This window comes from Aristolochia californica, unplaced genomic scaffold (assembly GCF_029961685.1).
Source record: "Aristolochia californica isolate CCGP_79_NKW_82.1479 unplaced genomic scaffold, dmAriCali1.0.hap1 SCAF_8, whole genome shotgun sequence".
In the NCBI taxonomy this organism is placed as follows: domain Eukaryota; kingdom Viridiplantae; phylum Streptophyta; class Magnoliopsida; order Piperales; family Aristolochiaceae; genus Aristolochia; species Aristolochia californica.
This window is the reverse complement of record NW_027182279.1, coordinates 30,268,140-30,295,712: the sequence shown is the minus strand read 5'-3', so window position 1 is coordinate 30,295,712 and position 27,573 is coordinate 30,268,140. Positions and strand designations below refer to the sequence as shown.

General features: G+C 39.1%; 1 protein-coding gene and 1 pseudogene across 1 annotated transcript; both read right to left on the bottom strand.

Moving 5' to 3' along the window:
- Positions 1–22,715: 22,715 nt before the first annotated feature.
- LOC137938394 (E3 ubiquitin-protein ligase AIP2-like) lies at positions 22,716–24,201 on the bottom strand (annotated as a pseudogene).
- Positions 24,202–24,288: 87 nt separating this feature from the next.
- LOC137938393 (pyrophosphate-energized vacuolar membrane proton pump-like) lies at positions 24,289–25,136 on the bottom strand (the record flags this gene model as incomplete). The annotated part of the gene is made up of 3 exons (XM_068783360.1): positions 25,002–25,136; positions 24,606–24,923; positions 24,289–24,492 (listed from the first exon to the last, which is right to left on the bottom strand). Coding segments are annotated over exons 1-3 (657 nt in total), but the record flags the coding sequence as incomplete, so codon positions are not given.
- Between the last annotated feature and the right edge of the window lie 2,437 nt (positions 25,137–27,573).

Below are 27,573 nucleotides of genomic sequence, written 5' to 3'. Positions count from 1 at the left end.
AAAATTTTGTGATAAGGCAATTTTTGCTGAAAAAATTACATTTTACTAGTATAAGGCCTTGTTAATGGCTTTTATAAGGAAACGTTGGAAAAGTATGTCTAGTAAAAATACATGTCCAGGGACCATTAGTGCCTCATGTTTCCAAGAATCACTTTTCTTGTTGATAATTCTTACCAAGAAAATTTTGGTGTAAGGCAATTTTTTTTAAAACAAATAACTTTATACATCATTAAGGCCTTGTTACTGCCTTTTTTGGGAAAATATGTCTCCAGGGACCATTAGTTCCTCATGTTTCTAGGAAACTAATTTTAAGCTAAAAATTGTTATAGGGAAATTTTGAGGTAAGACAATTTTTGCTAAGACAATTACTTTCTACAACCACAAGGCCTTGTTTGCGTATTTTTTCCAAAAATGTTTGAAAAATATTTCTAGTAAAAATATGTCGAGAGAGACCATTAGTTCCTCATGTTTCTAGGAAACAAATTTTAAGCTAAAAATTGTTACAGGGAAAATATTTAGGTAAGACAATTTTTGCTTAAGACAATTACTTTCTACAACCACAAGGCCTTGTTTGTTAATTTTTTACAAAAATGTTTGAAAAATATTTCTAGTAAAAATATGTCGCGAGGGACATTAGTGCCTCATTGTTCCTAAAAAAATATTTCTAGCTAAAAATTCTTACCAAGAAACTATTGTGTTACCGTATTTTTTTTTGAATTAAATTACTTTCTACAACTATAAGTTCTTGTTATTGAATTATTTTAGGAAATTTTAACAAATTATTTCTTGTAAAAATACAACCCTTGGGACCATTACTGCCTCATGTTTCCTAGAAACATTTTTTATTCTTAAAATTCTTTCCATGGAAATTATGTGGTAAGGATATTTTTTATGAAACAAATTACTTTTTGAAACTATATGGCATGTTGTTCATTTTTTTTCCGAAATTCTGGAAATTATTTTGTATCACTATAAGGTTTTGTTAGTGTTTTTTTCAGGAAATGTTGGAAACTATTACAAATAACAATACGTCTCCAAGGACCATTACTGCCTCATGTTTTCTGGAAACACTTTTCTACCTGAAAATTCTTACTTAGAATATTTTTTTTGTAAATCAATTTTTGAAGAAACAAACTGCTTTCTGCAACTATAAGGCCTATTTAGTGTATTTTTTATGGAAATATTGGAAATTTATTTTGAAATTTATTTTTAATATAAATACATCTCCATGGACCATCAGTGCCTCATATTTCAATGAAACACTTTTTAAGCTGAAAATTCTTTCTAGGAAAATTTTGTAATAAGGCATTTTTTTATGGAAAAGTTACATTTTACTACTATAAAGCCTTGTTACTGTCTTTTTTTTTGGAAACGTTGGAAAAGTATTTCTAGTAAAAATATGTGTCGAGGGACCGTTAGTCCCTCATGTTTCCAAGAATCACTTTTCTTGTTGAAAATTCTTACCAAGAAAATTTTGGTGTAAGGATATTTTTTTATGAAACAAATAACTTTTTACATTATTAAGGCCTTGTTACTGCCTTTTTTAGGAAATTTGGAAATGTATTTCTATTATGCACGTAATAACATTGCTATGTTATTTAGAGTTTAATTAATTGTTTTTCTTTACTTTCTTTATTTTATTTCAGTTAAAGAATTAATTGGCCACAAGAACATTTTTGTAATATTTTATCTTGAACCTTGTAAGGGTGAACCCTATTTAGGGGGTAAGAGTAATGAGAAAAGGAAGCATTTATTTAGGTTAAACAAGGGTTTTGAGTTCTCCTCAACGAGATCAGGAGTGTGCGTTCTCCTTAATGAATGTAGGGTTTTCAAGCTTCCCTTCGGCTTGACTTTCATTTTTCTATTCTTCTTCCATACGAATCGCTGCGTTAGATCCGGGACCATAACAATTGGTATCATAGTTGCATAACATGGGGAATTCCAACAATGGAGAGTTAAGAGAGTTGCTGATTAGAAGGCAGAATACGCTCGTAGAGCCACGGGCAGAAAATGAGACAAGGTTCGCTCAGATCATGCAACAGTTGGATCAAATCCCAATGCTTAACCAGAAACTCGACAAACTTGAAAGGGAAATCGTTACTGCAGAAAAGAAGACCATACAACCTAAACTCAGCGCGCAAGAAAAATTTATAGCACACAACGGTCGAACAGACACTGTTTCGGATGGGAAGAAAGGCCATGGGCCAAATAAATTCAAAGAGAAAATATGCCGAGCATGGACATCAGCCATCAGAGACACATAAATTCCAAAATTGGTGGGGTATTCAACAACTCCCTTCTCACGGGATGCAAAACGTCTCCCAGAATAGGAGATGCAAAAAATCCGAGAGACCTCTATCTTGTAAAATCTCCAAGCGAGGAAGCCCCAAAGGGGTGCTGTTCACCATCGGAAAAAGGTCTGGTGGGCTTTGGGTTCAGGACTCTCGCTCTCAATCTTGCCCTTGACAGCCTAGCGAAAAACAATCTTCAACGTATTTAGGTGTAAGTTTTTGAAACACCCTCGATTTTATGTCAAAACGATTCTTCCATAGAGTTGATGGGGCTCAAATGGGCTGATTTTGGGGATGGGGGTTTTCTGTTCCATGAAGCAAAGCAATTTTGATGGAATTTTGGTTTTTTTGTTTGCAATTTGAGATGATATTTTTTGCGTGTGCTGGGAATGGTAGAAAAATTTCATTGGGTGATTTATTTTTCTATTGATGAGAATAGCACCAGTACATCTGTTCATTGTCAAATTGAAAATGTTGTGCTTAAATTTTCTTGTGATATGTATGGTGATCGGCCATTGTTCATGTCATTTCTTCAACCAGGTGTGAGTTCAGGAAATGTGAAGGTAGCAAATGTGGGAAAAACTGGAGAGACTGGTGGGTTGAACAATCTGACGAATTTTCAACTTGCTACTGCTATTGCAGTGCACAAAGGGGCTCAAGTAGATAGACTGGTTGGAGCTAATCCAGAGGAGATAAGGAAAATGGAAGATGATGGGCAGGTATTTTTTGAAATGCCTGCAGGAAAGGTGGAGAACTGGATTTCTATGCTTAGCAATTTGGGTTTTTCTAGAAATGGTGGAGAATATGCTATGGGGGATGATTTTTAGTACTGTTGAGGGTAAAAAATTCAAATTCTGAGTGGAGACTGGACATAGTATAAGTGCTATAGTTTTGGACACTATTCCAAGTGAAAACAAAAAGGAGTCAAAGGGTGTGGACACTATTTCCGATGTACACATCTGGCAGATTGTCATATTAAGGAGTCTTTCGTGGTCACCCCACAAACTGTATTTGCAGAAGTTAAGGCCAATGCTTGCAATGAATCGATTGTTGTAACTTCTCACACTAATGAAGTGCCCGATGATTCCTGTAATATGCTTCCAAGCCATAACCAAAAGCCTTCAATAATTGGCATTGACATAATTGAGGTGTCACGGGAAAATGAATCATCAATCCAAGAAGAAGGACCTTCAAATGTCGAGCCTGCTGCATTGGAAATACAACTAGAATTATATTATGGTCCCAGATCAATACGAAGATTCACCGGGGAGGATGAGGTGATATTGAAGAAGAAGGGAACAAAAGGGGACAAAATCATAGAGAAGAACGGAGAGGGATAACCCGGCTCTGAGGGAGTCTATAACCTAGGGCTCTAAGGGAGACCGCAACCTAGGGTTCCAGGGGAACGCCGACCCTAATCTCAAAGAGGAGACCTCAAATCCTGTTTTAGATTAACATTCTACTTCCCCATTCATTACCATACGTTGCATACAAATAGTTCACGCCAACAAGAGTTTAGGAAAAAATTACAAAAATGCCCTTGAGGCATATTTAAACCCAAATAGCATAAAATAGAAAATAAACTAAATAAATACTTAACTGACTTAGCCATGGTGTCTTAGCCTGACTCGGCTCACTATTTGGTCCATAAAAATTTATCTTTTGTACCATCTGCTATCAAAATACATATCAAATTATCTTTTGTACCATCTGCTGTCAAAATACATAATCTGGGTGTTGGCCAGTGTGAGGAACTTGGACTGGCTCCAACGAGTGAAAACTACGACTGCAGGGTGGATATTCTCAGTACAGCAGGGTATGCACATAACAGGCCACCTGAAGAGGCTTATGGGTCCTTCAACAAAATGATGTCTACTGTGCCAATGCAAAAAACAGTGCTGCCAGATATCCAAGAAAACAGTGCTGTTGTGGTAGTGCAGAAAACAGTGGTAGTGTAGAAAATAGTGCTGCAAATTGAGGTGGGAGGTGCAAAGAAAATTTTTCACTCTATTTCAATGGGAAGGCTTCAACTTGCCGAGGCTGTGAATGCCAACTTCACTATTGCTGCTACAGTAATTCGCCAAAGCGCACTAATTGCTCTTCGTGAGTCCTCTCAGTCGAATTACAACAATATTGATGCTACCAACTCTAGAGGCGACCGGGGCTTCCTAGAGGATATTTTTGATACATTATGTATGTAGAATGAGGAGACAGTGATAGTCCTGAGTTTAGATGCAATAGTGGCAAGGGCTGCAAATCTCAAATGTAGGACTTATGCAGCAAAATTATCTATAGTAGTGGGCAATGCATATAGTCCTGTGCAGGATGTTGCTAATTCTTTCTACACCGGGAGACCAATAAATGTAAATTGGGTTCTTTCTGCAGCCTCAATTCTGGGTTTGGATAATAATGGATCCATAGAGGAAGCTTCTGGTTTTGCAGCACATGGGTTATGCAGAGCTTCACTAGAAATGTTTGGACTGCTTCTAAATACTGAAAACAAAGCCTGCTGGGTGGTTGTTCTCAGTTGAGCAGGTTAGTCCCAGCATATGCCAGCTGACGAGGCTTTTGCGTTCTTCAAAAATATGAGGTCTGTAGGTGTTAATCTTGAGGGTGTTGCTATTCTTTTGTCCTCTCCACTTCTGCCCAGTTGAAGGACTCCGATAGTGGTCTGTAGATTCTTGACTTGGTTCATACAAACCATATTCCTATGAGTAGCAATTTAATAGTCACAGTGGTTGCCAGGTCTGCCAAATATACATCAATCATATTTTATGAAGTTAAGTTATACTTGGATGAAAGGTATTTATGTCTACTATCATAAGGAAAAAATTTCATGTCAATCTAGTCTATGTTTAAAGAAATATTCGCATTGTAAGAATCAAAGATCGTGATGGTATTCTATTGTATTGAAAAATCCAAATTTATGCCCATTGTTTTGAGTCACTTTTGAGTTGATATATCAAAAAAATATCTCACTTCTCCCTGGTTTGAGGGATTATCTATGCATCTCTGTTATATGGGCTTATTTCTACATCTATGATATTTGGTTCAAGCTGGGATCACTGCCATTACCTCCCTGCTTGAGGAGGAGAAGTACAAGAAAGAGGTATTTTATTCCATATGTTGTGGATGAGTTAATGTGACCAAAATATTCAAGAAAAAGGGAACACAAAAGATGAAGCTTCTGCATCTAAGAAAAAATATTTATATCGGACTATGATTATTTCATGGGTCCTTCTACAAGGTTTATTATTTTGGTTCATGTTATATGTGTTGTAAGATGGTCGTGTTATATTCAGTTGCAGCTATTATGTCTCTTTGGGGACATTATTATTGAAGAAGAGGTGGCATCATATCATCATTTATTTTACCCCATAAAAAAAAGACATCACGATTGGGAAACATTGATGGGGGATACCCTGTAAAAAAATATCACGGTTGGGAAACCATGACGGGGGATACCCTGTCAAAAAATATCAAAGTTGGGAAACCATGATGGAGGAACTTATTATTGCATCTATGTTTTACCCCCCTGGATTGGCCAGTTGGGTCTCAAGGAAGAGAGCACCAGCGTGAGGGGGAGTGCTGGAAGATTGGAGGACAGCCATTTTATACAAAAAAAATCCTATACATCATTTGCAGCAGGCTGGGAGATCTTGATGTTCTCTCCCCCCAACTTGAGGGGGAGTGTTTGAAGATAGGGCTCAAGCCCACATGACCAAGGAAGGCCCACATATCTAAGAGTCTTATAAGATGAACCAAACAACCAAAGAAGGCCCACAAGATGGACCCAAGCCCATAAGAAGTGGGACCCATAATGATTACCATGAGCTGGCATCCTTATCACATCAGTTGGAAGATCAAGGACTCAAGAAAGTATCTTTATCTAATGGTTACGTCCTAGAAGAGTTTTAGTTTGAGTTATGTTTGTCTTTTATCTATATTAAGTTATTTAATTATGCTAGGACTTATCTTTAAGCGTATGAGTTTGGGTGTAATTGGGACAAAGGTAGTTTTATTGTAATTGGACTCTACTACCTTCCTCTATTATAAATAGATGTTCATGTACTCTGATGATAATACTTCAATGAAGGTTTTCTCTTTCCCATAAATTCAACACCTGTATGGTCTAATAACCACCACATCTAATCTGGAGTTTAAACAAATTCTATGATCACAGTGCCTCAATGGAGGCAGCCCTGAAAGCTCCTGAAACAAGTCTATGAACTCTTCCAGTAACTTTTCTAACGTGCTGCCTGGTGGTTCTTGTTTGTGTAGTAGGTGGATATGATGTGCCGCTTCATTTTGAGTGCCCTTTAGCATTACTTGGCTTCCTTTCGACTAAAAACTCATTGTTAAAGCAGAGAAATCCCAAAAAATTGGGCCCAAGGTTTGTAACCATTTGATTCCAAGTACCATATCAAATCCAGCTAATGGTGTGACAAAAAATTAAGTGGTAAAATGAGTGTTACCAATAGAAAACTTTACCGCCTTGCTGACCCAATAGCTAGGGACTTTCTCACCATTGGCAACTGAAACCATGGCAATTGGGTGAGGCTGGATCCCAAGTTGAAGAAGTTTAGCAGCCATTAAGCTTAAGAAATTGTGGATACTTCTAGAGTCCACTAACCCCACAAGTTCCTGGTCTAGAACCCTTGCCCGTACTTGCATAGTTTTGGCTGACTTTTTATCTAGTAATTGCATTCAAAGAAATTTCTGGTTCGTCCTCCTCTTGAGGACCTTCATTCGGTTCTTCTTCTCCCATTGCATCTAACTCCAACCACAATAATCTTTAACATTGGTGGCCTGCTCTATAAGGTTCATCACAGTTATAACATAGGTTTTTTGCCTTGTGGTCAGCCATGTCTAAACCAGTTAATGTTCATATATATTGGGGTGGTGGGTTGCTTGTCCTTGTATCTGCTGCCACAGTATTAATCAGAGTAGTTTTGGGTAGCCACACTATTGGCAAGGTCACCTAAGGCGAATAGTTCCTCCCCCCTTGCCAACCAGTCCTTTGAATTTGAACTTTCTGTCTTGCTTCCAGTGCTCGAGCTAAATTCATTGCTCGTGCCAAATCAGTAGGTGCAAGGAGTTCCACCTCTAACCTCAAAGACTCATTAAGGCCTACTGTAAACAAATTTACCTGTTGGTCGACTCTAACCATCCTGTTTGCTTGAGCCAATTTTTCTTGGAATTGTTTTTTATTATTTATCCACAGACACGGTTTGTCTTAATAGGACCAAACCACCCCCCCCCCCCCCCCCTCCCAACGGGTTGCTGTGTGCTGGAGGGCTGAATCTTACAATACATAGCTCTTTAAATTCTTCCCAATCTAGCACCAATCTCTCAAATTTTACTTGATGAAACCATAGCTGCACTTCATCGAGCATGTGGAAGGCAGCCAATCCCACCTTATCAAATTCAGGTGTCCTTTGATTGGAAATAAATTCTCACATCTATGCAACCGAATTAAGGGGTTGTTAGACGTAGTAAAAGTGGGAAAATCCAATTTTGTATACTTGGGTACAGTATGTCCACCCTATTGTGAATGGACACCAGTGCGCTTTAAAAGCTGCTCCACCCTTGACTGTGCGATTTGTCCTCCCCCCTTCGGCCTGGGTTGGGTTTCTAGCAGCCAAAAGATCTGAAACCATACCTGAGAGTCTCTCGAGTTGCAGGATAATACTTGGAATTTGTTCCAACTACTGGCAGAAATTTGTCATTCTCACCTCTTGTTCGGCTTGTGAGTCCTGCACCTTTGTGACCATGGCTCTCAGCTCTTCATTGTTGGACGTATCACCCATGTTATCCTGCTTTAATACCAAGTTGTTATGTTCCTAGGTCATGGATCTTGTAACATGGCGCTGGAAAGGGTAATCCAGAGTTTTGGCGACGAGTTCTACACTGGTAAGGTCACTCTTGGTTTTGGAAAAGGGAAAAGAGCAAGAAGAAACGAGAAGAAAATAAAATTCGTAAGGGAACCTGGACCTTTGGGTTCATTGAGGATAACTCCAACCCTAGAGCTCATTGAGGAGAACTCTAAATCCCTATTTAGGCTAAAATCAGAATTGTCTTTTCCCATTCCTCTTTCCCCCCTAAGTAGGGTTGGCGCCAACAAGAGTTCAAGAGAAATAATTACAATAATGCCCCTATGGCATATTAACTCTTCAATTGAAATAAAATGAAGTAAAAGAAAAATGAAGAAAAAAACAATAAACTGAATAACTAAATGACTCAACCGTAGCGCCTCTGAATGACTCGGCCTGCTATTGAGTCCATAAAAAATCCTTAAGTTTGAAACATAGGAGGGGTAATTTTTCTTCTTGTATGTGAGCATAGTAAATTTCTCCAACAAGGATTCTAGGATGGTATAACCTTACCTCATTTGGTATTTCTTGTTTAAGGCCTCCAATGAAGCTACCAACTTGAACCAATGGACTCAGTTGACTATGCATTCAAACTTTGTTTGGTACTCTTTGATGGAGCCACTTTGCTTGAGCTTTATGAGAAGAGAATCATAATCTTGATATTGGTTGGCCCAAACAATATGCATAGATCTTGTACAAACACGTGCCAAGTGATAAGAGGGCCGGTGTGGTTGTGCTATTGGAACCAACACACATATCCCCTTCTAGTTGGAAAGAAGCTAGAAGTCTTTTTTGGTTTTCATTAGTTTATTGATGTAGATTTTTAGGACTCCATAGATTTAGCTCATGGAGAAAAAGAGAGATGACATAGTGGAGAAAGTAGGAGGAAGAAGAGGTTATGGACTTGTATCCTAACCCTTCCCCTGAAACTCAACCTATAGATTAATAATCCTACAATATTATAATTATGCCCATGGTACTTAAACTAATTATATCAGTGCCATCTCTATGAGATGACTCTTTATTTACCATCCTACCATCACTATATGGGTTTGTGGGCCTTATCCTTGGTCTACGGGCCTTGAGCCCATCTTTCACATCTCTTGGATGTGTGGGCCTTCCTTGGTCGTGTGGGTTAGGGCCCATCTTCCAGCACTCCCCCTCATGTTGGGGGTGAGAGAACATAATGAAATCCCAACTTACAGTAAATGGTGCATGGGATCTTCTGTATAAAATGGCAGTCCACCATATCTTCCAACACTCCCCCTCAAGTTTGTCATCTCTTCCAAGAGGTCCAACTGTCATAATATAAGTGAGAGTAAAATCTATTATGGACTCAATAACTGGTTGAGTCATTCAAAGGCGATGTGTCAATGTCAATTACTTTGGCTGAGTCAGTTACTTAGTTTTTCAGTTACTTAGTTATTAAGTTAAGTCATTAAGTTTGTTTACTTTTCAAATTGAATGCCATGGAGGGGCAGTTCTATAATTTTGTACTCTTGAACCCTACTTAAGGGGTGAAAGTAATGGGAAAGAGAAGTCTTGATTGTAGGTTAAACAAAGGATTTTTGAGTTCTCCTAAATGAGCTCAAGGGTGTGTGTTCTCCCCAACTAACCTAGGGTCTCAAGCTTCCCTTTGGCTTGATTTTCTTCTTCCTTCATCTTCTCCCCTTGTGAATCGCCATGTGAGATCTGGAATCATAACAACTTGGTATAAAAGCTTGAACATGGGTGATTCGTCCAAGAGTGACAAGCTGCAAGCAATTGCTAGAGAGGTGCGATTGGTAGCAATGGGGGCAGAAAATGCAGCAACGCAGACAAAAAGTGAGTCACGAATGAAAAGAATTGACCAACAAATCAATAGTATGTGGGATATGATGTTTGGAAGAAATCCACCCCCAGATTGAAGGATGGAAGACTTGAGATTGGCCAAATCCAAGAAGCATCGTGTTAAGGAGTTAGAGGGGAAGGTTGCCGCTCCAAATGATGAGCAGTTGCTGCCCATCATATTACCTCAAATCGCATTAGAACAGCCAGATTTGGGTTTGACCTCAAATCTCGCCTGTTCACAGCAACCAAAACTTCTCCCAGGATTGGAGAAGGAAAATTTCCGAGTGGAGAAGCCCCATGTTGCTGCTGTTCACCATCGGCAATAGGTCAGACTCTACTTCATCATGGGGCATAAAAATTTTCTACCCAGCAGCTTCAATTTTCCTCTGTTAGTGGTTTATGCAAAAAGAAAGGTAAAAAAATCTAGAGATTTTGTTTTCAAAGTGGAAATAGTTGCCTTGGCAGAAGATGAGAAGTCTGGACTAGTGGATTTCAATCTGAAATTGTGACCATCGTGTTTCAGCCTCTCACTCTCGCTCTCCACTCCAAACAGGAAACTGACTTGATCGAATTTTGTGGTCAGTTTTTTAGCAGATTTTCTCCGAATTTTTTTTGTCCATTCTCAAGTCCCTCAACTTTGTAAGAAAAAACTCTACAATGGTGTTGCGGGGGTTTAGTTGCGCTGAGAACCAGAAAGGTTACTCACATAAGCTGGAACATTATGTGTTGTTTGTTGATATATTGGCTTCCGCTGGTGATTTGGAAGGAGTTCTGGCTCTAGTGTCAGAAATTCGCGATGGGGATATTTCGGGTCACATGTATTCAGCCTATGGAGATGTAGTGTCCGCTCGAACAATGTTTGTAGAAATTTTTCGACCAGGTGGGGGTTCTGGGAATTCTATTGTGGTCGATTATGAAATGTGTGGAGATGTGTTCGTGGGCACTTCTTTGATGCATATGTATTCTAAGTTTGGGGATATTCCTGGTGCTTACCAAACAATTGATGAAATGCAATTTCGAGATGTGGGTACTTGGCACACCATGATAGTCGAATTCTGCCAAAAATATGTGATTTCATGGAACACTATCCTCACTGGTTTTGCACGGAATAGGCTTGCTGATGAGGCAATTAAGCATTTCCATGTTCTGGGTAAGTCTGATGGCATACTAGTAGATCAGGGTACTAATATAAGCCTTCTCTCTGCTTTATCCCATGTAGGATCTATGCAACAAGGAATGGTAATTCCTGGAAGAACTATACGGACTGGTTTGTTATATGAGGTGTTTGATGTAACATGTCTTATTGACATGTATGCCAAATGTGGATAAATCAAGATTGTTCATTCTGTACTTGATAGCATGGACCAGAAAGTTCTACCGGCATGGAATGCTCTCACCTATGGTCATGCAAATTGGAGGATCCTAGGGCAGTAGTTTATGCAAAACAAAGAGATGCTACATTGGAAGAACTGGGGCTGACAGAAGTAATTATGAATTAGTTGAATCCTATTTGAATTTCAAAAATCGAACTGGTGTCTGAATTTGAAACTGCCCAACGATTGGTATGTAGGGTGTATGATGTTGCTACCCAGTTTCAAGGCACTTCAGGTGGATGATACAAGAAGAGTTTTTGACCAAATCTCACAGAGGAATTTAAATTATTGGAATACAATGATGTTGGAACACTGTATTCATGGATGTCTTGCAACAATGGTGGGTCAAAGTTCCAGTAACAAAATGGGTGAAAGGGCAACATCAAAAGAAAACGTGTTGATCGAGGAAATTACCTTTATTGGTATGTTTTGTGCTTATATTCATGCAGGTTTAATATCAAAGGGCCACAAGTATTGTAATGAAATGTTGACTATATCTAACATAAGTCCCATGTTTGCACACTTTTGGTGCATGGCTAATCTTTATGCTAATCTTGACCCACATGCTGCTACACGAAGTGAGGGTACTTGTAAATTTGGAGGTCTCATTTTATTTTTAAATGGAGTACATAGTCCAACAAGCATGGAAGCATGTGCAAAATGGTTTTCCCAAGCTTTGCAAGATGACATCCACCAACTTTCTACAGACGAGCAACATCATAATATTCACAACATCAAACAAGATGAGGAACAAAGTCTCCCAACAGATGACACAGATGACACAACTGGCCTAGAGGAGGATGTGAAGACCCTCCGCCAAGCCTACCCTACCATTGAACTTGAGCACAAGCTATTTCTCCAGGGGGGAGTAATGTTATGGACTCAATAGTAGGCCGAGTCATTCAGAGGCGACGTGGCTGAGTCAATTACTTTGGCTGAGTCAGTTACTTAGTTGTTAAGTTACTTAGTTATTAAGTCATTAATTTTATTTACTTTTCAAGTTGAATGTCGTGGAGGGGCATATTTTTAATTTTGTACTCTTGAACCCTACTTAAGGGTGAAAGGAATGGGAAAGAGAAGTCTTGATTTTAGGTTAAACAAAGGATTTTTGAGTTCTCCTAAACGAGCTGAGGGATGTACGGTCTCGTCAATGAACCTAGGGTCTCAAGCTTCCCTTCGACTTTATTTTCTTCTTCCTACATCTTCTCCCCTATGAATCGCTTTGTGAGATCTGGGACCGTAACAAAATCACTTCTAGCTATAAGACATCGCTCCATACTCCAGTCAAATAACTCATGTTGGATGTTGGGCACACTCCTATCTTTTGTAGGTAGTGGGTCTATAGGCATTGCTCCGAAGTGTAATAAAACCCCTCAATCACCGTATCCCACCACAAAACACCGACTCTCAAATGATATGAATAATAAAGGCCAAGTATGGAGGGGAAACGAGTAATCACCCAGAAGATAATATTTTTGGGGCCACCATGTGAGCCAAAGAGACACAATAACAACAGATGAAATGGGCTTGGGCCTAATAACACGTACCATATATAAAAAATGGTTAAAAAATGATCCTTAAAATAATCCGTTGCGAGTCTGTGCACAAAATAATATGCTTACCAAGAAATAAGCTGCCTATATTTGAAATTAATAATCCAGCCAAAGACAAGGAACCAAGTTGAGCCAAGTCGGATATCAAACCAATATTACTAAGTCGCAAGAGCAATCAATAGAGAACTCATGACCCGAACACATATAACATAGGAAAATAAACAAGTGGGCCAAGTCGAGTTGACACGGACTGAGTTGACCCAGTTCAAGTTGACCCAACCCACTGAGTTAACCCAAGCGGAACAGAATGGGTCTGGCACTCCCCCATTGGGTTTACCATGTGGAACAAAACAAACCCGGTTTGGGTCACTCGGCAGACTAAAATCTCTACAGCACCTTGTTGATTTTTAGGACTCCATGGATTTAGCTCATGGAGAAAAGGAGAGATGACATATTGGGAGAAACTAGGAGCAAGAAAGGGGTTATGGACGTGTGTCCTAACCCTTTGCCTGAAGCTCAATTTATCGATTAGTGAAACTATGATATTACAATTATGCCCCTAAAACTTAATCTAATTCCATCAATGCCATCTCTATGAGATGACTCTTTATTTACCATCTTGTCATCACTATATAGGCCTATGGACCTTCTCCTTGGTCTAGGAGCTTTGAGCTCATCTTCCACATCTTTTGGATGGGTGGGTCTTCCTTGGTCTTATGGGCTTGAGCCCATCTTCTAACACACTTGGATGTGTGGGCCTTCCTTGGTTGTGTGGGCTTGGGCCCATCTTCCAACTCTCCCACTCAAGTTGGGGGTGAGAGAACATCATGAATGCCTAGCTTGCTGCAAATGGTGTATAGGATCTTCTCATATAAAATGGTAGTCTACCATATCCTCCAACACTCCCCCTCAAGCCGGTGGTTTCTTCCAAGAGGCCCAATTGGCATAATATAAGTGAGAGTAAAATCACTCCTAGCCATAAGACATCGTTCCATACTCCGGTCAAATAGCTCGTGTTGGATGTTGGGCAAACTCCTATCTTTTGTAGGTAGTGGGTCTATAGGCCTTGCTTAGAAGTGTAATCAAACTCCTCCATCAATGTGTCCCTCCATAGGACACTAACTCTCAAAAGGCAAGAGTAATAAATGCCAATTAAGGGGTGTAATAGGTAATCGCCTAGAAGATTATATTTTGGGGCCACCATATGCTTTCTATTCCATCAAATAACCAATACTGACAACAATCAGCAACTGACAAGTCTTTCAATAATAATGTCTCAGCCAAAGAGATACAATAGTAGCAGATGAAATGGGCATGGGCCCAATAACACGTACCAAATAATGAAAATCCTAGGACCCATAAAATAATCCGTTGCGAGAATATGTTGATCAAGGAATAAGTTGTCAATTAATTCCACATAATATCATGCTGGAGCCAAGGGACCGAGTCAAGCTGAGTTAAGTAGTAGGTAGTTGAGGCAAGAAAGAAATAGGTATAGCACTTAGGACCTAGACCTGTATAATCGAGGCAGGAAAACAAGTGGGCCAAGTCAGGTTGATCTGAACTGAGTTGACTCACTCTGATTTGACCCGACCCACTAGATTAAACTGAGCAGCACGCAATAAGTCTCTGGTCGGTGGGTTGACCTAACAAGGTCTGGTCTGAGTTGGGCTCGAAGTTGAATCAACACTGGATGAAAAATAGTGTCCTAACTTATTAATCATTTAATTTTTCAAGAAGTCATCATCCCTAAACATCACAAAGGAACAATCGTCTCCCTGAAATAGCCTGGAAAATCTTCAAACCATGCTTGAAGCTCGGTATATCAGATGGCGAGATACCTACGAGACTTGATGGTGAAATCAATTTGGCTATCATCTTCGTCCTCCCAAATGGAAACCTAGCTGGAGCAGGAAAGGCTAGAAAAAAAAACTCTATCTTTGGAAGTTACTTAAATAGGAGAGGACCAACAAGGAGATTCTGAAATCAGTAGAGTTGTCATCCAGAAATGGCAACACATACAGTCATGAGACATTCCAAAAAATAGATATAACAACAACAACTGATGAGTCTCTGTAAATGGCAATGGACTTGGAGCAAGGAGATGAGCCAAGGAATTTTTCAAAAAATAAAATAGCAGCAAGAGAAAATGTATTCTCGGCATAAACTTATTTTTACGATAGAGAAAAATAATCTAGTGCAGAATAGTTGTTCAGCTGACAATTGGTGTCACGTGATACGATGACAAAGGCAATTGCTATTGTTGGAAGATAAGATCAAGCCCAAACGACCAAGGAAGGCCCACATATGTAAGATTATTATAAGATGGGCCACATGACCAAGGAAGGCCCACAAGATGGGTGCAAACCCATAAGAAGTAGGACCCACAATGATTACCAAGAGTTGGCATCCATATCACATCAGTTGGAATATCAAGGACTCACAAAAGTATCTTTATCTTAGGGTCACGACCAAGAAGAGTTTTAGTTTGAGTTATGTTTGTCTTTTATAAATATTGAGTTATTTAATTACATTAGGACTTATCTTTAACTGTTAGAGTTTGGGTATAATTGGGACAAGGGTAGTTTTATTGTAATTGGACTCTACTACCTTCTACTATTATAAATAGAAGTTCATGTACTCAGATTACAACAAGTTATTGATATCAATGAAGTCTTTCACTTTTCTATAAATTCAACATGGTATCAGAGCAGGTTCTATGAGTTGACTTGGTCAACTCACAGAGGTAATGTGATCTTTTTCTCTAAACCCTAAACCCTAGGTCTAGGTTCAAAGTATTTTTTTTTCAGTCCCTACAATTGTAGTTTTCATTGCGATTTTCACCTCTATAATTAGTTTTCATATTTCAAGATATATATTGATGGAAAGATATTTTAGTCTAATTTCCAAATAAGAATGATTTGTTCCAATCGGAGTTATCTACAGAGATATATCAATATTTGAATGAGAAAAGGTCAGATTGCAAAAAGGTTCGAGTTGCAGCAGCAATCTTCTGATTCCGAGGTATTTTTTGCTATCAAGAACTAGAGTTTATATGGAGAAATATATATCAAACAAAATATATTTAAGTCTATTCTTTTACCTATTCAACCAAATTTTAATCTGATTTATTTACAAAGAGAAATCAATATTTGAAGCAGCAAACGTCAAATTGAAAAAGAGGTTCGAGCGGCAGCAGAAAGCCTCAACTTCTGAGGTATTTAAACTATCAAGAAAGAGACTTTATATGGATAATTATATATAAAGAGAAAGGTATGTAAGTATATTTTCTGACCTATTCAACCAATTATCGGTATGATTTTTTATAAGGAGATATTGATTATGGAAGAGTCAATGGTCATTCTAGAAAAATAGGAGAAACAGAACTTAGTTCGGCCAGATGACAGAGAGCGAAACCTATCAGATTATTTATCTTCTGATAATTATATTTTAAGAATAGATGTTATACTTGGATGAAATTTATTTAAGTCTACTTTCAGAAGGAAAAAATTTCATGTCAATCAGATCTATATTGAAAGATATATTCGAATTGGAAGAATCAAAGGTCATGCTGGTATTCTGTTGGATTGAAAAATCCGAATTTATGCCAATTGTTTTGCGTCACTTTTGGAGTTGATTAGGAAAATATCTCACTTCTCCCTGGTTTGAGGGCTTATTTATAAATCTCTGTTATTTGGGTTTATTGCTACATCTATGATATTGGTTTCAAGCTGGGATCATTGCCATTACCTCCCAGCTTGAAGGGGAGAAGTAGAAGAAGAATAAGAAAGATGTATTTTATTCCTTATGTTGTGGATAAGTTTATGTGACCAAAATATTCAATAAAGGGAGAGCACAAAAGATGAAGCTTGTGCATCAAAGAATAAATTTTTATATCAGATTATTTCATGGGTTCTTTGACAAAGTTTACTATTTGGTTCGTGTTATATGTGTTGGAAGATGGTCGTGTTATATTTAGCTGCAACTATTATATCTCTTTGGGGACATTATTATTGAATAAGACGTGGCCTCATGTCATCATTTATTTTACCCCGTCAAAAAGATCAAATTTTTTTGTGGTTGGGACTCCATGACGGAGGAATTTCATCCCCGTCAAAAAGATGAAAATTATTTGTGCTTGGAAGTCCATGACGGAGGAACTTCATCCCCGTTAAAAAGATGAAAATTATTTGTGGTTGGGAGTCCATGACGGAGGAACTTCATCCCCGTCAAAAAGATGAAAATTATTTGTGGTTGGAAGTCCATGACGGAGGAACTTCATCCCCGTCAAAAAGATGAAAACTATTTGTGGTTGGGAGTCCACGATGGAGGAACTTCATCCCCGTCAAAAAGATGAAAATTATTTGTGGTTGGAAGTCCATGACGGAAGAATTTATGAATACATCTATGTTATCCCCCCTATAATGGCTTTTATGTCTCCTACCACTAGAGAGTCTTTGTCCAGTGTAGGGACACGGTGGTGGACACTTCAGAGCAATGCTGAGAGACACACTACCGGTAACAGTGGAGTGTGCCCTACATCCAGCATAAGACTGGAGTATGAAGCAATGGTTTACCGGCAAGGAGTGATTTTTACTCTCACTTATAATGCCGCAGGGCCTCATGGAAGGACACAACAACGTGAGGGGGAATGTTGGAAGATGAAGGCATATTGGAAGATGTGCCATTTTATACAAAAATATTTTATACATCATTTGTAGCAAGTTGGGAGTTCATGTTGTTCTCTCACCCCCAGCTTGAGGGGGAATATTGGAAGATAATATCAAGCCCAAATGACCAAGGAAGGACCACTTATGTAAGATTATTATAAGATGGGTCACATGACCAAGGAAGGCTCACAAGATGGCCGCAAACCCATAAGAAGTAGGACCCACAATGATTACCAAGAGTTGGCATCCATATCACATCAGTTGGAAGATCAAGAAGGACTCACAAAAGTATCTTTATCTTAGGGTCACGAACAAGAAGAGTTTTAGTTTGATTTATGTTTGTCTTTTATAAATATTGAGTTATTTAATTATGTTAGGACTTATCTTTAAGTGTTAGAGTTTTGGTGTAATTGGGACAAAGGTAGTTTTATTGTAATTGGACTCTACTTCCTTCTACTATTATAAATAGAAGTTCATGTACTTTGATTACAACAAGTTATTGATATCAATGAAGTATTTCACTTTTCTATAAATTCAACAGCTATATGAAGAAAGCATGCAACAGGACAACAACTAAACAAGTAGAGTCTGCTATTCATCGCCTCCATCACTAGTGCTTGAATCGCATCTATTGCAAACGCCGTGGCACCCCTCTTCTTCTACTTTTCGGTGGCGAAGATTTCTACTTTCTCCTTTTTTGAGCCAATTACTCTAGTATAGATGAAATGACAAGAGTGGTGGAAAATGCATGTGGACGTGGGCTGGATGGGGACGGAGATGATGGCAATTTATTTCATGTAGAATCAGTGCCCAAGATGAAGGATGTACAACACTTGCACCTCCTTCCCTACCTTCTTCATCGCCTCCTCGCACTCCATATCCCTATTATAGATCAGATCTTGCTTGTCGATAGGGACCAAAGGTGTAATAGTAATACCATATACGACTCTGATATAAAGACCACAATAAAAGTTTCTTTTTAGTCTTCTCGGCATCACAAACATCTCTTCCTTTTTGGACATTGGTACTACTCTTTTCAGTAATAAAACTATCACTATATGGCTAGAGACTGATGATTGATCTAGAGCCAAGTGATGTCGGAAGGCAAAGGATTCAACACTCAGATGGTGGAGACTCTCCTCTCAGGAATGATGTAAAGAAAGCCAAAGAACCAAAATAATCATAGATCTGAAGGAGATGACAAAAAAAGAACTATAAAAAATGAACCATCAATATGACAAAAAAAAGGGTTTCTGGAATCCTAAAAATCATAGCTACGAGTCCTAAAAATCAATGCTCTGATACCATGCTGATTTTCAGGATTCCATGCATTTAACTCATGGAGAAAAGGAAAGACGATATATTGGGATAAAACAAGAAGAAGAAAGAGGTTATGGACTTGTGCCCTAACCTTTCCTCTAAAGCTCAATTTATAGATTAATGAAACTACAATATTAAAATTATGCTCTAGAACTTAACGTAATTACATCAATGCCATCTCTATTAGATGACTCTTTATTTACCATCCTTCTATAACTATATGAACCTATGGGCCTTCTCCCTGGCCTATGGCCGTTGAGCCCATCTTTCATATCTCTTGGATGTGTGTGCCTTCCTTGGTCTTATGGGCTTGAGCTCATATTTTAACACATTTGGATGTGTGGGTCTTCCTTGGTCGTGTTATGTCCATCTTCTAATACTTCCCCCTCAAGTTGAGGGTGAGAGAACATCATGAATACCAAGTTTGCTGTAAATGGTCTATAAGATTTTTCCGTATAAAATGGATGTCCACTATATCTTCCAACACACCTAAGTTGGAAATTTAATTTATATATCGTCTTCCCCTCTTCCGAACACAGCAGAAAAATAGAGAGATTTGAGAGGTATCGTCGCAGCTGTCAGTGATGAACAAGCGATCCCGAGGAAGCAGCTCTAAGATGAATCAAAAGTTTCCTAAAAACAGTAGTAAGATCTTCCAATGAAGCAGCAATGACGAATGCAGAAGAACCAGCAGTTAAAATCAGCAACTCGGCGATATTGTCTTCAGATTAATAGCAGTAGGTGGTAATACAGAATCAAGATATCTTCTGTAAATAAACTCAGATTCATACGAAGCAGAAATGGTAACGCAGTGGTGCCGGTGGTTGCCAAGCAGAGCAGGATTAGAGCCAGCTCAGTAAACCAGCTAGAAGATTTCGACAGCAGGAAGATACGATTCTTTCTTCAAAAGATAGCAGAGAACATTAAAAACAAAGACTCTCTTCCTAGTATATTAAATTCAAGGTACCGAATAGAGAATTTTTTGGAAAATCAGCAGTAAGATCAAGATAAGTTTCTGGAAATCAATCGGTAAACTAGCAGCTTGTATAAGCCATACCAACGAAGATGAAGATGCCTCTATTGCTGAAAAAAAATCTGACAAAACCTTGATCTGTTGCTGAAGGGCTACGTATCTCCTGCTAATGAGATGCAGTTATCCAAACAGAAATTCAAACAAAAAATTATGCTTCTTAAAAGGATGCATATTTTCTGTTAATGAGATGTCCAAACAGAAATACCAGCGGGAAATCTGGAACACCCCTAAAATTGAAATTCCAAACCGAAATTCTTGTTGTAACACTCCTTAAATAGAAGCAATGACACAGAGCAGAGATTTCGATATGGAATCCGAATAGGTGGCTAATTGCTTCACCAATGTGGGCGAGTTTCCTCAGAGACAGATGCGTCTGAGCTTGCCACTTCCATTCTTGCCTTTGCAACAGCAAGGAATGACTTCAATGATGATGATTCAGTGCTTCCTCTGCTCTGATTACATCAAGACCACCACATACCAGACTGCAAAAAAATTAATGCTCCCTCTACCGAGATTACTGCTCCCTCTACTTTGTTACATGGAGACTACAACAGCAGATGAATAATGAGTACCATGCATACTCTAATGCATACAAGCATTTCACAATATAATCAGCAGCAGATGAATACGTGGAGACTAACTATTTCAGAAACATTCTCTTACTCTACTGGTATCCAATGACATATGCATAGAGTAACAAAATCAGCAACCAGAATCAGTAAGGATTCTTAGGAGCCAATAATCAGAAACAACGACTACCAAGGATTCGCAAAAACCATCAATCCTATCTGCATCATGTGGATGCCCAATATTGGAGCACAACGATTCTCTAGCTTCCAGTTGAAGTGGTTACGTCGATTAACAAAGACTCAGAAATATTTATGTTACCAAGCAACCGGTAACCGACAAAAAACAATGGAAAGGAGCCAAGAGATATCCAATATTAAATCACACAAATAAAAATATGAACCTTGCCAGAATAGGATCGAGTCAGAGAATTATCAGCAGTAAAGACAAACAACAACAGACTTTGAATAATCATGTAAGGGAAAAAAACCCATAGAGTAAATAAGATCGAGAAATTTTAAAATAAAAAATAGGAGAAGACACAGAATCACGCACCCAAAAAAACCGAGAATTCTAAAACTACAGATACGAGTCCTAAAAATCATGTTTTGATACCATGTTGATTTTCAGGACTCCATAGATTTAGCTCATGGATAAAAGGAGAGATGCATAATTGGAGAAAATAGGAGGAAGAAGAGGTTATGGACTTGTCTCCTAACCCTTCCCCTAAATCTCAATTTATAGATTAATAATCCTATAATATTACAATTATGTCCCTGGTACTTAAACTAATTACACCAGTGCCATCTCTAAGAGACGACTCTTTATTTACCATCCTTCCAACATTTTATGGGTCTGTGGGCCTTCTCCTTGGTCTATGGGCCATGAGCCATCTTCCACATCTTTTGGATATGTGGGCCTTCGTTGGTCGCGTGGGTTTGGGCCCATCTTTTGACAGTTGAAAAGGAAAAAAAATTAGACATACAAGCTCCCACTCCATCGGGTCATCTCTAGGCCTATATTTTGAAGAATCTTTCATGCCCTGCATGTTAAGTTGTGGAGCCTAATTAAATCTTACCGTCCAACACGATATATTGACTGATGTGTCATTAAGGGTAGTGTGGGGATTTCACACTTGTAATCCAATTCCCTTATTTTATTTTTATATATGGGGGCACCGTTGTTAGGGTTTTATCATTTTGACGAGTATCATCATCCTGAGGAGCATTTGGAATTGTAGTCCGAGATGTTAGAGAAAAGCACCTGTAAGTGTGTGTGGTTTCTCTTTGTAAACTATTTCATCTTCGTAGTAGATTATTGTAGCGACGGAAGCAAGGATATAGTCTCACCTCAAGTCGAACCTATATAAATCTTGTTGTTATTTTTCGTTGCTTGCTTTTATTTCTTTCATGTTTATTATTATTGATCTCATTAGTTTGAAAGTAGAGCATCTAATTCCAAACTATTGGTATCAGAGTTTTGGTTTGTGATTGAAAGAAATGGTTGGCGGAGAAGGATTGACACTTGGAATGAACAAGTTTGATGGTATGGATTTTGCGTTCAAGAGGATGCAGATCAAAGATTATATATACCGTAAAAAGCTGAACACACCACTTCTGGATATGAAAACAGAAGGTATAAAGGATAATGAGTGGAATCTCATCAATAGATAGGTGTTGGGAGTAGTCCCATTAACACTGTCAAAGAACGTTGCTCACAACATGGGGTCAGAGAAAACCACAGCGGGGATGATGAAGATTCTGTTTGACATGTATAAGCAGCCTTCCACAAATAATAAGGTACATCTCACAAAAAAAAATCTTCAATTTAAAGATGATAGAGAAAACATCAGTAGCATAGCATTTGAATGAGTTTAGCACAATTGTCAATCAATTGACATCCGTTCAAATTAAATTTGATGATGAGGTTCATGCATTAATTCTTTTGGCGTCTTTGAAAAACTTTTGGGAGCTTATGAGGGTTGCTGTTAGCAACTATGTAGGCAATGGGAAATTGATCTTTAATGATGTTCGGGATACCATTCTTGTGGGGGAAGCTGTTATGATCCCGGATCTAACACAACGATTTGTAGGGAAGAAGAAGAAAAGAAAAGAAAATCAAGCCAAAGGGAAGCTTGAAAACCCTCGATTCTTTAAGGAGAACGCAAACCCCTGAGCTCGTTTAGGAGAACTCAAAACCCTCTGCTTAACCTAAATTCAGACTTGTCTCTTTTCCATTCTTTACACCCTAAATAGTGACCATGTCAACAATGTTCAAGAGAAAATTACAGATTGCCCCTCCACGGAATTTAAAGTAAATAAACTTAATGACTAAGTAATTGACTTAACTTACTAACTAAGTAACTTAATGACTAAGTAACTGACTCAGCCATGGCATCTTTAAATGACTCGGCCTGCTAACATTACACCCCTCCTGGAAAAAGAGCTTGTCCTCAAACTTGAAGGTAGGAATGCAAGCCAAAACGTTGACATATCTCCCCAAGTAGCATCTGTGGCATCCACGTCAACCCACTGGATGACACAAGTGGCGTAAGCGCTGCAATGTAACACTCTGGATGGAGAGATTGCTATATCTGAAACCCTCCACTAGTTCCCCCAGTTGGCAAAAAGTTTCCTCTGAAAATTAACAATTTTTTTTATCCAACTACTCTACTATGGTAGAAGCACCAATAGTATTCAACATATATTCTCCACCTTGGAGTGCATTTGTTGCTCCTTTCCTTTCTGCTTCAGCCTCCTTTTCACGTTCTTTCCAGCTCTCATATGCATGGTCATCTATTTGTTGCTCATGCCTACAGATTGGGCACGAATTATGCTCATCCAGCCATGGCTTGAGGCAATTTGGGTGAAATAAAAGCTTGCAAGGCAACTCCTGCATCTTGTCATCTATAACCAAGTTCTCCCTGCAAACTGCACATTCTGTCTCTCTCCCTAGCTTCACCCAGATTTCATGTGTGATTGTGATGATTGGAAGTCTTGCAACCATCTCTTTTGAGGCTGGAGGTGGCTTCTTTGGTCCAACACCAATTTCCTGTAGTGAAGCTTCAATGACAGAATCAAGGTCCTGCAAACCACTTATTTCTAGCTTAGTATTTACCAACTTTTCCAGCACTGCAGAAGCAGCATCAGGACCAAAATTGTTTGTTCTATTACTCTCCCCATGGGATTGAGAAGACTCAGAAGAACTAACCTGCTCTTGTGTGTTACCAAGAGTTGTAAGTAAATTCTATGCCACAAGCCATGCAGGTGGCCGGGGCTCAGGCTCAACTGTTAAATGTCCTTCAAATAGAAATCTAGAATCTTTGTACGGAGTATTTGGTGGAGTCTGAGGCCCGGGGTCCATTCTCTACCTCATCTAAATGTTCAAGAGCCCTAGCAGTGCATGCTCCTAGATGCTCCTTCAGTGAAGACTCAACAACAATGCGTTATGCATCTTCAAAAAGCCTCAAACCTGCATGCCAGAATCCTGGTGCTATATATCTAGTCTGCAAGATCGTTGCAGCCCAAAAAATTACAGAATAAATGCATTTACAAAGTGACGAACAAGCATAAGAATAGGTTTCAAGAAGAATGGATTGGATCAAAGACACGGCTTCTTCAAAGGTATGTTTCTTCCCTAGCCGTTTCTGCAGCTCTTGTAATTTCTGCTTCATAGAATCTTCGGACACCATTAGTTTTAGCTCGCTTTTCTTTCTTTCCTGTAGCTTCTCTAGTGTCTTAGAAAGGGAAGCAAAATTCCAGATAATAAGAAATGAATTTCCCACACTCTTCATGGTCATGGCAGAGAACCAGTATGGAAGCATTGCACCCACAATCAACCCAATGAAAACTTTAGGTGTCAAAACATCCACTGTGGAAATTTCAGCACGGCTCACAAAGGCACCAAAGAGAGCCAAAGACACCAGGGTGGCTGAACCAATGGAAAACCCCCTTCCAATAGCAGCAGTAGTGGTTCCAGCGGCCTCAAGGGCATCAGTTATTTGGCTCACAAAGGCACCAAAGAGAGCCAAAGACACCAGGTGGCTGAACCAATGGCAAACCCCCTTCCAATAGCTGCAGTAGTGGTTCCAGCGGCCTCAAGGGCGTCAGTTATTTCGCATATCCTGTGACTCATGTCAGCCATCTCAGCAATACCTCCAGCATTGTAACTAATGGGACGATATGCATCAATGGCCACACCAGTAGCAATGGTGTACAACATTCCAAAAGCTGCCACTGCAATGCCATACATGGCAGCAAGGCTAAATCTCACAAAAATGCTGACAACAATAGCCTCATTGAAACAATTAACATGTATGTACACCTTTAATTGGGCACAAGCTGAGAGGACTAAAACAACTACAACCCCATCTAGCTTAACACCTTCAACTAGCCATAAGCCTCTTTGCTTGTTCTAAGCATACCCCGCAATCCTCCTAATCCAAGAACTCACATTTCTTTTAGGCATTTCATCAAACATAATAGTTAAAACTTCTTTGATCCCATTATCAACGCCATTCAGATCCCTCCAACACATTCCAGAAATTCCAACAAAATTTCCAGTAAAGGTATACTGTGTAAACTCATATAGACCTCGGTATACAGAAAAACCAGGGATATTCTCCATCACTAAAACCCAGTCTCTTGAGAAACATGTATTGTCAAAAAAAAAAAAAATTGAAATAGAAAGCTTCCCAGGAGTCCTAATCCAAAGACCCACACATAGCCAATAACTGAATCAGATTTTACCTTTGAGAAAACATTCACCGCCAGAAACCCAAATGCAATTTGTAATTTTATGGAATTCTTTATTCTTGGCTGTTCATCCTACTATCGACATCATTTCTCCAATTTTTTATCCACTCTACAATCAGCTGGAATAAGAGAAACTGGCGGGTGTCCGAGAAGTTTGGGAAGGAGCTTCGCTATTGCTTCATATAAGTCGCGATATGAGGTACCCCTGAAGCTAATAGGGCTTTCGAAGTTCAATCTCTAATTATTTTGGAAAGCAAAGTCAAAGTCCCAGTCCTGAATGACGGAGACCTCACGGAGGATTCTTGGAACCATGGTGATCTCATCCAGGCTCTTCTTGCCAATGACCTTGACGACAAACATTGTGCCATCAACGACGGACTTGGCGTCGTAAACCTTGGCGAAGGGTCCCTGGCTGATGAGCCTGTTGAGCTTGTATTTTCTGAACAAATCGGGTGTGCCGGCGTCAAGGACATGACGGTCTCCATGGGTAACAAAATCAATCAACCTAAGGAAAGTCTCGAGTCTCGAGGCTCTTCGCCTATGCTCTTGCTCTCATGCTTGCTTCGGACTCTCATTCTGCCACGGTAACAATTTCCACTTTGAAATGAAAATCTCTGGATTTTTTTACCTTCTTGTTCGCATAAACCTCTAATGATGGACAATAAAAAATGCTGGGTAGAAGATATTTATGCCTCATGACGAAGGAGAGCCTGGCCTATTTTCGACGGTTAGCAGCAACAAGTCGTGGCCGAAATTTAGCATGGGGTTCCTCTGCTCGGAAATTTCTAGTCTCAATTTCTGGAAGAAGGTTAGGTTTTCGTGAACAAGGGAGATTTGAGGTCGAACTCAAATCTGGCTGTTCTGACTCGATTTTGAGGTCGAATGATGGGCATCAACTATTCATATTCTAGAGCAGCGACCTTCCCCTCTGAGGCCTTAATGTGATGTTTCTCAATTTATAGCAATGTCTCGGACATTATAGTGGAAGACTCACACATTCCATTACGCAATGTTGAAACCCATGTGTGTATTTCTCCCGATAGATCGAGTATGGCAAGCCGTTTTTTCTCGGGACAAAGCATCTCTCATTGTGTTCCCACTCTGATACCACGTTGTTAAGATCCTGAATCTAACAAAGCGATTCATAGGGAAGAAGAAGAGAAGAAAATAAAATCAAGCCAAAGGGAAGCTTGAAAACCCTAGATTCGTTAAAGAGAACGCACACCCCTGAGCTCGTTTAGGAGAAATCAAAACCCTTTTTTTTAACCTAAATGCATACATGTCTCTTTTCCATTTCTTGCACCCCTAAATAAGGATCACATCAACAAGGTTCAAGAGAAAATTACATATTTGCCCCTCCACGACATTTAATATAAATAAACTTAATGACTAAGTAATTGACTTAATCTACTAACTAAATAACTTAAAAACTAAGTAACTCAATGACTAAGTAACTGACTCAGCCAAAGTATTTGACTCAGCCACGGGGACTCTGCATGACTTGGCCTACTATTGAGTTCATAATAGAAGTTCGTAGAAAGGACTTCGAAGAATCGTTGACATCTAATTCTGCCTTAAGTGTCGATACTAGGGGTATGAACTTCGAGAGGAATTCCAGCAAGGGCAATAGTAGAGGGAAATCAAGGAATGGAAGAAGAAAGTCCAAATTCATAAGGAATGTGGAGTGCTGGAATTTTAGCAAGTTAAGTGACATAAAGAAAAACTGCAGAGCACCGAAGAAGATGAAAAGAAACACAATGCTGCAAATTTGGTAACTGAATAAGTACAAGATGCTTTACTCTTGTTGGTTGATAGCCCTATTGACTCTTGGGTGTTTGATTCAGGAGTTTCTTTTCACACCACCACACATTGTGAGATCATGGAGAATTATGTTGTTGGAGATCACGGGAAGTTATATCTAGCTAATGGAGAACCTTTGGATATTGTTGGTATTGGTAATGTCAGTTTGAGGATGTGAAATGGGATAGTGTGGAAAATTCACAAGGTGAGACACGTGCCAAAACTTATGCATAAACTGATTTCAGTAAGGGCAACTTGATGATGAAGGTCATAATGTGAATTTTAATGGTGTTGCTTGGAAAGCCACTAAGGAAGCCATGGTTGTTGTACGAGGAGTTAAAATTGGAACTCTTTACATCACTTCCAGTTGCAGAGACACGGTTGCAATTGCTAATGCTGTTACTAATTCTAACTTGTGTCATTATAGGCTCAACACATGAGTGAGAAGGGAATGAAAGTGCTTCAGTCCAAAGGGAAGCTACCAAGGTTGAAAACTGTAAATAATAGTA